Source organism: Macrosteles quadrilineatus, unplaced genomic scaffold (genome assembly GCF_028750875.1).
Source record: "Macrosteles quadrilineatus isolate MER2022 unplaced genomic scaffold, UCM_ALF_1.0 Scaffold_15__1_contigs__length_3749704, whole genome shotgun sequence".
Classification (NCBI taxonomy): Eukaryota; Metazoa; Arthropoda; class Insecta; order Hemiptera; family Cicadellidae; genus Macrosteles; species Macrosteles quadrilineatus.
In genome coordinates this window covers 791,900-806,160 of record NW_026542608.1, presented here as the reverse complement: position 1 = coordinate 806,160, position 14,261 = coordinate 791,900, and the positions used below count along the sequence as shown (strand labels likewise).

Genomic DNA, 14,261 nt, shown 5'->3' with positions numbered 1-14,261 from the left:
AAACTATAGCTATGAACAACCGTATTCATTGCTAAATGTTGTACACGAGAAATTGGTCATGAATCTAATAACAAAAATAATATTAATACATCATGGAACTATTGATCACGTTTCTTAGATGACTAACTTATCAACATAAAATTATTGTGTTTCTGTCTGTTGTCAATAATTCTTAGTTTCATTAATTTTCTGCCTAAATTTTACTCATTTTTTTTTATTTGAAGTATTTTTGACAATTAAAATAAGCTTAAGCCCCTCTTTTTTTGTTTCAAAACTGCAACATTTTCCGGGGGAGGTCCCCCGGACCCCCTTGTTTGCTGGGGGTATTCCATACCCCCTGGTGTTTGCCCCCCCCCCCACAAGGATTTGGTGAAATGATGCCACTGGCTCACTAATGACAGCAGATCAAAATAATGATGTATAAACAAAACCATATTACCTATGATTTAGTAAAGAAATTAACACAAATGTATTTAAAAACTTTTATTTATTAAATAGGAAATATTGAACTGTTAATATATAAATAACATTTTAACTCAACTGGACAATTTATATGAAAGGATTTTTACAGCACAATATACAAAAAGTAATTTTATTGAGCTTAACTATGGTTACTCTCTATATTATTGAGCTTGAATGTTTGGTGATTCATAACATTATTTATGTACTATTTAGAAGGCTTAAGTTAGAAACACTTTGTTTAATACACTCATATCTTAGTTTGGATTTAATAGTAGACCTAATGCTCAGGACTGGGATAAAAATAGAATCCTTTTTCAGTTGAAACAAATAAAGTTAAGGCCTGTTTCACATCTACCCGGCTGTCGGGTGCCGGATGTCGTTTAACCGGCAATGGGATGAAGAAGTATATGGGACCGTTCACATATGCACGACATGTGTCGATGACGGTTAATCATTTGCCCGGCTGCCAGGTATTAGTCGAGGGATGCCGGGTGCCCCCTCGGCAATGGCCTACTGCCGGTGTCAGGTAAACAAGCCAGCTGGAGTTGTGGGTATAGCGGCCCAATGTGACTGTTCACATACAACCGGCACCTGCCGTCTTCACCAAGTGTACTTTTAGTTCAGTTGTTTGTAGTTATTGTGTATTTCTTTTGGGTATTTGTTCGCAAAGTTTTGGCCATGTCGGAAATAGACCATGAACTACTTATTAATTTAGTTCAAGAGCAGAATTATTTGAACTAAATTAAATTTTTACTCAATTTTTTAAATTTTTTATTACATAACATTGAATTGAATTTTACTTAAATTCAAACTGAATGAAATAAAAAAAATCCAAATATAAATACAATTTTAATAAAAGTTATTTCAAAGTAACATTACAATTTGCTCTATTAAGTTCCATTTCCATCCCTAAGACACACGTTTCACAAGCTAGAGTACAACTGCCGGAGTGCCGGTGTGAGCGTAATGTGAAAGGTGCACCCGGTGCCGACTAGAAGTCAGGTTAACAGCATGCCGGGTAGATGTGAAACAAGCCTAAGTGTTATTTATTTTTTTATTTTTATTATTTCCCACGGTTAGAGGTTTGTTTTATCATTTTTCTGGCTATATATAATCACTGTTGTTACTAAACTTAATGTGTGGTTCTCCCATATGATCACCTCATTAGTTACCTGTTAAGACCCTATCAAAGTCCATTCCACCAATAAAAGATGCCCTAACTTGAAGTGTTATTTTGGAAATTCTGTATTTGGTCTCAAAACTCAAGTGAAGTCAACACCCTCATCATCTTTTAAAATAAGCTTTACACATAAGCTAATAAAAACCTACGGTATCTAAGTTAATCCAGAATGTACATAATGAGCAGGATGTTTGTTTTATCATTTTTCTGGCTATATATAATCACTGTTGTTACTAAACTTAAATGTGTGGTTCTACCATATGATCAGCTCATTAGTTACCTAACAGATACAAATCCTTTCTACAACCATGGAATTGTGTCATACTACTCGTAGAATCACTAGAGTCACTACATTATATACAATAATGTAAAGGATAAATTCATATAACTATGTAACTTCAATTTATAGAAAGCTGTATGCATTTTATAGATTTATACTATAACCTTTTTTGGAATGGCTTCACACAATATATTACACAAACCTGCTACGGTACCTTTTGGTTAAAGCTTGCTCAGTGTTCCTTTGGTAAGAAATGTAGAGACTAGACGTGCTACCTGAGGAGTATGAACCAAGTGAAGATCATGATCTCCTTCAATAATGTGGAATGTGGCATTTGAATTGTTGTGTAAAGGTGAATGGGTCAGCCTGTCATGCGGCTTGGTGACATTAGATTTATTCCCAAGAATCAGCATTGTGGGACAGCAAATCTCATTGGCAATGTTCTTTATCTGATCAAATGTAAAGAAGAGACCATTTAGTATTTTAGTCCTTTGATCATTACCATATCTGTACTTAAATTCGTTTACTTTGACCAAGTTCCGTTCAGCTATTGGTCTGATGTGTTCACTAGTAACTTCAGTTTTTCGGGTTTCTATCATTTTTTGTACAAACTCATCAATTGTATATGTAGGAGCTTGATCAATACTAGATCTGCTCTCGAGCTTAAAGTGTGCATCAAATAGTAACTCTCTCAAAGCCCTTGAAGTGTTTGCAGGAGGAAGATGATGATATATTAGGCTGTCTATTACAACCAGCTTCAAAACAAGTTCCGGATAAAAAGCTGTAAGTACGTACCCTATCTGGCCTCCAAAACTATGTCCTAAGTAGTATATTTTTGACCATCGAAAGTGGTTGATAATCCTTTTCACACTAAAAACGTACCAAACAAAATCAACAATATAACCTTTATGTGGGTGACTAGATTTTCCATGCCCAGGTAGATCAATGCATACATAATAGTGGTTGTGAGGGAGTAGGGGTATCAGTGGAGAGAATGATTCCAAATTATCTGTTCTACCATGAACACACAATACAGGGACATCATTCTCCTCGCCATATGTTCTCCCTGTAACAAGATATTTACTATATTTACTTGAGGCTACAAAACATTCACACTAAAACTAAAATGAGAGTTGCTTACATTAATTAAACAAAAAACAAAGTGTATGAAATTGCAAACTAGCAGGGTTTTTCTGCCATCCAGGTACATTACATTTTTATTGCTCACATGGTGAACTTGTCAAAATCGGCAGTTACTGTTGATAATCGCAAAAGCATTTATCAATTGATGATAAATAACTCCGTTTTTGGAACAATGCTCGTGATTCAGCAGCGTGCTTTAGGCACATCCCCAATTTTAATGATCAAAGACTCAAATACAAGCTGGTATTTAACTAAAGGTTCTTAGTTCAAAACATAGGATAACGTTGTTATAATTGAGTAAATATATCTCAAATTAAATCCCATATCCGAGAAATAATCAAATTTATATTATTTTATTGAGTATACACTATACAGTACCTTGAACTTGACTGATTTAAACAATCAATATGATAGACTTTATTTCTAGGAATATTTCAAAACCAATACATTTAAAACAACTAAAATAAAAATAGTGTTACGTGCTATAAAAATAGTGCTGATAAGTCTTAAAATAATTATAATTATTGTTCATTCGTGATTCAGCAGCCTGATTAGGAACTTCCGAATCTAATAATCAATAACTCAAATGAAAGGTGGCCTTTCCCTGAAGGTTTTTAGACCAAAACATAAAGGATAATGTAATTAGAACTGGTGAAATACATCGTTAATTCAAGTAAGAATTAAAAAAATCAAATTTATGTTTTTTGGTTGAGTACCGGTAATACAGTACATAAATGAATGATGAAGTTTGATGGTAAATCTGTGTGTGCATACCTTTAAATTAAGACCAAGAATATAAAAATCGGTCGGGTAGAAATACCAAGCGAACTTGGAAAATAAATACTAACTTTCAATGTACAGGGAGGAATTTGCATTTGTGCATAACTCGAAATATACGTCAGATAAAAATGAATGCGGATGCTTGATGGCAAATCTGTGTATGCATACAATTTAAGACCAAGATTATGAAAATCGATCTGGTGGAAGACCCAAACCGACTCAAAAAAAGAAAACCCAATAATTTGTAATATATAGGTTTTAAACAAATCTAAATTAATCTGAATTAAAAGTCCATAACCTGCCGTAAACCTGTCGGATTTAAATGATCATTGGCTGCTAATTTAATAACATTGTGATACCAAATATTATAACGTAACTAACGTAAATATTATAACGTAATATTAAACGTAACACTCAATTAGAACTGCAGTTATAGATCGTTTATTAAAAATAAAACCTGAAATATTTTTGATTTGCGTTGTATGGAGGCTGACCGTGAAATCTTGTCCTATTTGAATAAATAATTGATCAAATTAAAGCCTATAATTTACTGATTATTTTGAGTTTAAAACACGTTAAAAAACATAAAAAATACTGGAGCTATTGATTTTTAATCATAGAAAAACCTTATAAAAAATAAATTTTATGTTGATTGTTCACCTTGCGTTTGCTTGAAACTCGTCCAATTTGAATAACTGATAGCTTAAATGAAAGCCGATATTTTACTGGAAATTCTTAGACCAAAACATTTAACGTATCACAATTAGAACATGAGTATAAATCTTTTAACTGTAGTCAAATTTTGGAAAAATAAAAATTTGTCTTCATTGGAAGCTCATATGAATCGCCTTAAACTTGTCCGATTTGAATGATTGACCTCTCATATGAAAGCCCGTAATTTAATTATTATTTCAAGACCAAAACAAAGTCTTTGCCTTCATTCAAACTGGAGATGTATTAAAAGCAATTATAAGACAATGTTTAGAATTATAAACTCCCGTAAGAAATACATGGGGAGAAAATTTTGTTTTATGTACAAGCCGATTGGGACTGTGGATAAATATACGCTGATGCTTGATGTGAAACCTACTGTGCGTGCATATCTTCAATTTGAGACCTCGATCATAAAAATTGTTCGGGTAGAAGAACCAAACGAACTCGCAAAAGAAAAACAATTTTTTTAAATATAAACTCCCGTATGAAATACATAGGGAGCAAATTCCATTTACATATAAGCCGATTGGGACTGTAGATAAACATATGCCGATGCTTGATGTGAAATCTGTGTGTGCATAGCTTCATTTTGAGACAGTGAGACTGTCAAAGGCCTGGCTTACGTCAAGAAACACTGCAGCAGTATGACATTTTCTTTCAAATCCTTCAATGATGTCTTCAGAAATTGGAAATAAACTAGGGTTGCGTTAAGAGAGGTGAAAGCCAGTTGTGCGGAACAAACGTGATTTGATATTTGTATGAGTAACTAAATGTAAAAAATTCAATAGATGTTCTAATGCTTGTTTTATTGATTAAAATTACAATAATTTAAAATTGTTTTTACTACATCTTGTTATTCAGATACCTCTTCCGGAAGTGCATTATGGTAGTTTTGACCAGGAAAATATTACTTGTTGGAATCTGATATTAACATCCAAAAAGGGCATTAAAGTATAAAAAAGAGAAAGGAAATTTAACATTCAAATTCAACTGTAGCCTACAACATAAATATTGGACTTCATTTTTCACCCTTACAATCGGTTATTTTAAGTATAAAAAAAAAAACAGTAACTATTTAAAAAACGAGTATTAAAGTATAACATCAGGAGGGTAAATTTGACATTTAAATTCAACTGTGCAACATAAACATTGGTCTTCATTTCAACCTTTGCAATCGGTTAAACTAAGCTTTCTTTGCTGGAAATAATTTATGATTGTTAATACCAAGTATTCTTGATGGTGGATATGATTGTAATGTAACTGGAATGTAGGTCTTCTACCATTATTGGGACGATTTAGAGACGGCATTTTAATACTGACCTTAATAAAACCATTGACCATTGGATACAGAAGATTTTGATGAAAAAGCTGGCTACAAATTTAACATGGGGATGGAATATGTCTAGTTATATTGATAGTCAAAGATAAAACATAGGCCTACGAAAAATGTAGGGCTATTTTAATGCAAGACTCAAATGTAAAACACCTTTAAAAGACTAAAATGAACTGAATTATCAATCATGTATTTCAATGTGTAAAAACGTAAAAACTGCAAAAAGACTAACTTATTGAACAATAAAATAAGATGGCTGAAATGTAAGCCTAAACATAAGTAATTTAAGTAATCATCGCATTCAGCTGATTTATGAGAAAACAGAATAATAATAAGAAGGGAAGACATGCCTTAAATGTTAAATATACAATGTAGATAATATAATTAGAAATTAGTAGCACTTCTGGACAGGTCTAGACAAATTATCCATACCGTGGTTAGAAGTGTACTTCTATAAGCCCAGGTTATTAATTATTTACTTATTATTACGGTTGTAACTGGACGTATGTATAGTCCGTGGCTTGGCAATCAAATAACAGAATTTATATAGGATAGGCTACTGTTATCAACATTTAAAATTACTGAATTGTTACCAAATTACTGTTTCACAAAATGCAGATTCCATTTTCAGCCGGGCCATTAAAATGAGGATTTGCCGAACAATTATTAATATTACAGAATAGTATTTAATGATATACAACTTTTCACATTTCATAAATTATGTTAGTTTTGCTATGGTCAAAGGTCCAAATCCAAATGCTCTTTTCTTTTGGTTTTTATGTAGTAATTTGCTAGAATCATTGACTTTATATAAAGTCAATGCTAGAATACTGTAGATGGTTTGTTAAGACCATATGCAAGCATTTTTGAAATCGTTTAAAAGCATTTTTGAAATCGTTTAACCAACTATTCCAAAAGATAAAAATTATATGGTGCAACACAAATGAACAACCCGATCACCTACCTATAACCACAAGACATCCCATCTATATGGATCAGCTGTCGTCAATTTTTTACTAAAAAAGAATGTGGTTGTGTGAGCCACTCATAGATTGCGCTAGTGTCTAAAACTCTATTTTGTACCTTATTTTTTTGTTACTGACGACATCGTTTTGCAGGGTCACAACAGTTGATATAGCTCATAATAAGTCATTCCATCAGTTTGTCTTGGTAAAAACCATCGTTTAATCGGCAGAAATCAGTAATTTAGATCAGCGCAATCTGTAGGTGGCTCACATCAACTAAGACAAATTTTATAAAAAACCTGGCTACAACTTTAACATGTGGATGGAATGTCAAAGCTATACCTTCCTAATCTAAACCTTACTTCAAAACACTTAATGTAGTCACGAATACTCATAAACCCCGAACTACCTTCCCCACATGCCTAAATTAGATCAGTGTTCAATCTGCGTTTTATTAATAAGTGTGAAACTTACTGTACCGTCGATGTAATTCAACATAATATAACCTGTGAGGTATTATCGGATTAAATATCGATTTCAATGCGGTTCGATATAACGCTTATTAAATCATGATTTCTAACATTGGCTGTTTCTAATCAGCTGGCAACACAAATAGGTGCCCAAGAGTAAGTAGTCACTGCGATATGCTCCGCGCATTGAGGAAGTAGTTCAGTATATTTTCACAATTTGTAGTGAATTCCGCGCCTTAAAAAATCTTTTTACAGTATTTTCTTGTTTATTAAGATCATAGGAATGGTTTAAAAACGTTTAAAAGAAAAGTCTAGAAAGTTCTCTTGTTTACATTTTTCTTGTAAACAAAAAAACTGTCATGGCTACTTTAGTCCCATAAGCCTAATGTTAAAAATTGGAAATTTTAAGTTCGTTTTAAATTGCATTAGCATTATCTAATTGAAATTTTTTTGTTTAAAAACCATCTCACTATTAGTCTAAGTAATTTTGTTAAGTTTGGCTGAAATACGTTCAGCCGTTATTGATGTTTCTTTATTTGTTGCATTGAAGTTGATCCCAAAGAGCTTCGCTCGCTTTGCTCGCTCCGCTCAAAAAATTATTTGGCGGTTGTATTGCATGCGATCACGGTAAACCTCTAATAATCCCTCGCGCATCATTATTGTCTCCCCCGATCGCGGCAATATTCTGAATATTACTAGCAGTTGTGTTTGTGTAGACATAATCATCATCTTTCATGATCGCGGAAATATATGAACATATCCTACAGTCGTGAGGAGATTGTCACCGTCTACCGCAAATGAGGCAAAATTCGGATCTTTTCCTATGGTCGTGTGGACATTATTATCGTTTTGTGCGATTGTGGTATAATTCTGATAATCCCTTGAAATCGTCTCCTGAGGTGACTGTTTCCCGCAGTCGTGTAGACATTATCATCATCTTCTGCGATCGCAGCAAAATTCTGATCATACCTCGCGGCCGTGTGTAGACATATTATCGTCTCCTGCGGTCACGTAAACTTCACTGTTGTCATGCGCGATGGCGGTAAATTGACAATTCCATGTAGAAATACAACCCTGCTATGCGTGAACATGACCCGTTAGCACTTTACTACATTTATCAGTACTCGGGACTATTGTCCCAAAATATTTAGATATTTTTGCGAGCACAGCATCTTTTTTCACACTCTTGACCCTCTCATTTGACTCAAATTTGTTCCTGATACGACGATGGTACCCTTCTATGCGTTAACATGTCCTTTATTACGTGACTATATGTGTATTGCGCAGGCCCGTTTTTTTACCCTGTCAGTGCCCTAGGCACAACTAATAGTAGCGCCCCTTTGCAATTTGCAATATTTATACCGACCTGAAATCCGGGAATTGTGCTTGAGTTTTTTGAACCGGGAATTATGCGTGAATTTTGTATATCCACCTGGAATTTTCATTTACCGCCATCGCGAATGACAACAGTGACGTTTCCCTGACAGCGGAAGATGACAATATGGCTACAAACAGCCACGAGGGATTATCAGAATATTGCCGCGATCACGGAAGACGATCATAATGGTTTTGAAAAGCATGAAAGCACACTCACCACCATGTGTGACCTTTCAAAGGCTTTCGACTGTGTTCCGCACGACATCCTTCTCACAAAACTTGAACAATACGGCATAAGAGGTGTTCAGCTAAACTTTTTTCGGACCTATTTGGCTAACCGCACACAGAAAGTCTTGTATAACAATAAGCTCACTGAGGTGTCGGTAGTGAAGAGTGGCGTGCCCCAGGGATCGGTCCTTGGCCCATTTCTATTCTTAGTTGTAATTAATGACTTGCCTCTTAATGTAAATTGTAATTCTATAATTTTTGCTGATGATTCAACTTTTTTCTGCAGTAGACCTAATCACAGTTTAGATAATCTTAATGTTTATATGTCCAACTGTCTCATTGAATGTAACAATTGGTTCAAAAGTAGCGGTTTTCTATTGAATAATAGTAAGACTCAATCTATTTTATTTAGTTTAAGTAACCATGATTTAAACTTTCCTCAACTCTGTGATAATGTTAAATTATTGGGTATATACCTGGATTCTAAATTAGGCTGGAGTGTGCACATTGACCATGTTTGTAGTAGGCTCTCAAGAGTTATTTACTTACTCCGCAAGCTTAAAAAATTAATCCCTAGACACTACCTACGGATGGCCTACTTTGCCTTCTTTAATAGTATTTTAAGCTACACGGTATTTTGCTGTGGGGCTGTGGTCATGATGTTAGCAGAATCTTGCTCCTGTCTACAAAAGAAGGCTTTAAATATCATTACTTTTTCCAAGTACGGAGCCCATTGCAAACCCTTGTTTATTCAGGAAAAAATACTCACTGTTTTTAATTTATTTATTTATGTGTGTCTTGTTTATGTAAAAGTTAATATTAATGCTGTAGCCTTGAGATCACATTTACATAGTTATTTTACTAGACATAGGAATAATTTAGAGTTACCTTTAGTCAGGCTAACAAAGTCACAAGAATCTTTTTCTTATATAGGGTTAAAGATGTTTAATCGTTTGCCAGCTGAGGCACACTGTGTTGATCTTAAGTTATTTAAAAGTAAACTTTTTTGCCGGTTATTAAATCACCCTTTTTATAGTTTAAGTGAATTTTTCATGTCTGACATTGATATTAGTTTTTAGTTTCTGACTGATGTAGGCCTTAAATCTGTAACTTACTTTGTTGTTTAAATTATTTAAAGTAGCCTAAGTTATTGAATGTTATAGGCCCTAATTGATATGCTAACCACTGGACATTTTATCCTTGCAGATTACTGAGACTTCTTAGCCTAAGTTACTCTCAATATGACCTCAACTATACAAAATGTTCTTTTTGTAATTTGTTGCAATAAATTCTTGATTCTTGATGTCCACACGAACGCAGGAAACAGCAAGAATTTTGCCGCAATCGCGGAAGACGATGATGATTGCCACACGACTGGGGAATATGAGTAACATTTTGCCGCAATCGCGGGAAACAATAATTACAATGTCTCTTCACGACCAGGGGAGACGATTACGATATCTACAGGACCTCAGGAGACACATTAATGATTTCTACACGGCTGCAAGGGATGATCAGAATTATGCCGCGATCGCGCAAGATGATGATACAGTAGAACTCCGATTATCCGAATCAATAGGGACCAGACCCCATTCAGATAATCAAAAATTCGGATAATCGGAGTTTTACCTGAATTTTGGGAATTTTAAAGAAAAATCCTCATTTTCGGTACTAAGTGAACTTTTAATTAATAATAATTTAAATCAGAACATTTTTACAGTTTACAATGCTCATAGTACAAGTGTTCTATACATGTTATTAAGTCAATAGTGTTCCATCGAAGTCAAAAATTGGCTAAATGTGTTTAATAACAATTCTTTGATATTTTGCAAAACTTATTACTGTAGCTTTACGTTTTTAAAATTGTTGAAATAAGCGATTCGGATAATTGGAGATTCGGTTAATTGGAGTTTGGATAATTGGAGTTCGGATAATTGGAGTTCTACTGTAATGTCCACATGACCGCGGGAAAATATCAGAATTTAGCCTCATTCCCAGAAGTCGATGATCTATACAATAAATGGCCGAGGGAGTGGGAGATATTTACCATTTTGCCACAATAGTGGGAGACGATTACTTTGTATAAACGACCGCAGGGGACGATATAATGGTGTCATCACAGCCGCGAGGGGTTGTCAAAATTTTATGGCGATAGCGCAAGATGATGATAATGTCCATAGAATAGCGGGAAAAGCTCAGTATCTTGCCTCATTTGCAGAATACGATGACGATCTCCACAAAATGGCAGGAAATTATTACCATTTTGCTGCAATCGTGGGAGGCGATTACTATGTACAAACGACCTCAGGGGACAACAAAATGATGTCTTCACGGCTGCGAGGGGTGATCAGTATTTTATCGCGATAGCACAAGACGATAATAATGTCCATACGACTGCGGGAAAAGATCAGAGTTTTGCCTCATTTGCGGAACACGATGATGATCTCCACAAGATGGCAGGAAATGATTACCATTTTGCTGCAATCGTGGGAGGCGATTACTATGTACAAATGACCGCGGGGGACAATTAATGATGTCTTCACGGCAGGGAGGGGTGATCAGAATTTTCTCTCTTTCGCGGTAGACGATGAAAATCTCCTCACGACCGCAAGATATGTTCATACATTGCCACGATCATGGAAGGTAATAATTATGTCTACACGACCGTGGAGAATTGTCAGAATTTTGCCTCAATTGCGGTTGACGGTTACGATGTCAACACAGCCGGGAGGGATTATCAGAAGTTTACCCCGATCATGCAAATACAAACACAAAATCAAAACACTGTTAAGTACAGTACTGTAACAACTTATTTAAAAAATACTTGCATAGTAAAATGAAGTGTCGTCATTAACTTAGGCATAGGCCTATTGCCGATCCCAGAATCAGAGTAAGTTAATAAAGTTGTAACCAGAATGTTCTAGGTGCTTGTCGTTTCGTGTGGATGAAAACAATCAGCTGTAGGCTTAACTTATTTCACTCATAACTTAACCCTAGAGCTGGCACTAAGTTAGTGTAACGCTGTACTGGCATAGGGATATTATTGATTATGTAATATAATTTTTAAACCATCATAAAAATTAGAAATAGCAACATAACTATGGATTGTTATATATCATTTTGTTCAGAATAAGACAGAGAACAATAATATAGGTGGTTTACATGGTTGTTACCACAAAAAAATTTTTTTTTAGTTTTTCCAAATTGTAGGCATTATTAATTTTTTTATAAAATGTTTTTATATTCCGTCGTATTGCTAAGTGCATGTAAGACTTATCATCATAAGGTAAATTGTAAAGTTGTGGTAAATTTTGTGCTGATTCCAAAAATATATAGTTTATATAGCTTATTTTGTGTATTTTGTTTGATAGCCCTATTCATATGTCGATCATACCCCCGCGCTAGTACCAAATAATCATCCAACCCAGGTCATGTACAAAACCGTACAACTTATATAATATATAATTCCAGGGTACCGGTACTCTGGTTTGTATTATTTAACTTATTTATTACAACAGTAGCCCAAAAAGGTTACAAAACTAAAAAAAAAAAAATTATATATAGGCCTACCGTAATACCTGCATTGGCGCCGTATATCCGGCGTTGCCATTTCGGCCGCGGCCGTTCGCGCCGTATATCCGGTGTTTGCCAGCGCTAGGGTTAACTTAGTTCATTCAACTTGTAAATGTCATCCATCCAACCTTATTTATTCTAATGTTGTAATAGCTATTTACCTTACAAGTGTAGTAAGAGCGTTTTTACATCACGCAGGTGAATGTTGTGCAACGAGCGGAAGCGAGTTGCATAATTTACCTAAGTGATGTAAACACGCTCTTGCGTAACGTGTAACGTACAAGATTTTACCTGACCCGACAATATACACGAGGTTACGAACAATATTTTTCATTATCCTTTCCACTCATCTTCTAACAGTAACGTTTATTTACAAACAAAAGCTAGGTTAGGAAAATTCTTCAAAACAAAACAATAAAATTCAAGCGCACAGCTGATTTCTAGCGTTGAACGTCATTGGCTCCATAGAGGTATATTTTTTAAGTTAATCACTCAATGTTATTTAAATGGGTTTCATTACCTCACCGAGTGAGTTTTTTTAAACTTTACATCACTCTAGAAGTAAAGAAGTTGTATACATCACGCTTGGGATAGGGAAGTTTAACATGGCGGGTTAGGTAAATATATTTTTCCTACAGTTACCTAACAATGTACCGGTACATGTTCTCTCACTGATTTGAGAAAGCAAAGTGGCCAATTTGCTCATCAGTGAGACAATGTTAACATTGTCTCACTCTAATTACTTTGTCTCACTCCAGATTTGCAACGTGAAGGCACGAAATAGTGACCACATAACTGCAGGCAAGGTCGTATGCACGCGAAATACGTTGGCAGCACTGGCTGTAAATCAGCTGGTCAGCTGTTGTACTGGTCACTTCACATTAAATGTCATATTTAGTTCACTTCAGTGTAAAAATAAGTTACGTTTCTTTACCAATTTATTTGTTTTATGGTAACTGTAGGAAAAATATAATGTGCAACTCGAGGGCAAATTGCAATTGCCTCACTCGAGAAACCATTCCTCACTAGCCTACGGCTCGTGAGTAAGGGTTTCTCTCGAGTGAGGCAATTGCTCACTAGTTGCACAAATAACTATTGCACGAATGTTGTAGCCTAGGCCTAGGCCTATATCTTGAGTAATATTCGTCAGCGGTGAAAAATGGCATATCTTTTATGGATTCAGGAGGTAAAATACTAGACTACTTATATAACTAGTAAGATAGGTAGGCCTATCAAAATTAAAAATTTGTTTGGAGGCACCTACCGATAATTTACTTATAAGTAAATTATTACCCTCAAATGAAGTGACTTGAGTTGGGATGTTGTTATAGCCTAGTCGTTAACTTAACTTAGTGGTTTTATACTTGCAGGGAGTTAGTTGGTTAGTTAGTTGGTTTGATCTGCAGAATTATTCACAAATATTCCTGGGGATTACATAGCTGGAAATGGATAACGCCACTGGAAGATCTTCAATACATATGAGTATTCTGAATCATATAACCACAAAAGCTTACACCTTAAAATACTTGTCAACAGCATTGACAACTAACCTGCAATGATTCCCCAGGGTACAGATAGGGTAAAATCAACCGTTTTACGATGTCCCATGGTTGGTTGAAATTCTTATAATATTCTTAGTATTTAAGATTATTTCGTTATAGCAATAGCATTTTTATATCATAGGCTACAACAACTACAAACAATAATTAATGGGGCAATAAACCCGGTGATTTGTCATTTATTTCTACGTTGACAT

At 34.8% G+C, this 14,261-nt stretch overlaps 1 protein-coding gene across 1 annotated transcript; it reads right to left on the bottom strand.

The window, feature by feature from the left end:
* Positions 1 to 468: 468 nt before the first annotated feature.
* LOC129005075 (serine hydrolase-like protein) lies at positions 469 to 14,254 on the bottom strand. Its single transcript, XM_054433867.1, has 2 exons — positions 14,056 to 14,254; positions 469 to 2,988 (listed from the first exon to the last, which is right to left on the bottom strand). Exons 1-2 carry the CDS (start codon positions 14,111 to 14,113, stop codon positions 2,144 to 2,146), a joined length of 903 nt encoding a protein of 300 aa, XP_054289842.1. The 5' UTR covers positions 14,114 to 14,254; the 3' UTR covers positions 469 to 2,143.
* Positions 14,255 to 14,261: the final 7 nt, after the last annotated feature.

Bases quoted from the DNA above. Each gene is read 5' to 3' on its own strand.
- LOC129005075 (XM_054433867.1), bottom strand. From the start codon at position 14,113: ATGGGACATCGTAAAACGGTTGATTTTACCCTATCTGTACCCTGGGGA. The intron at 2,989-14,055 runs GTTAGTTGTCAA...ATCTTGTTACAG, and splicing joins ACCCTGGGGAATCATTGCAG to GGAGAACATATGGCGAGGAG.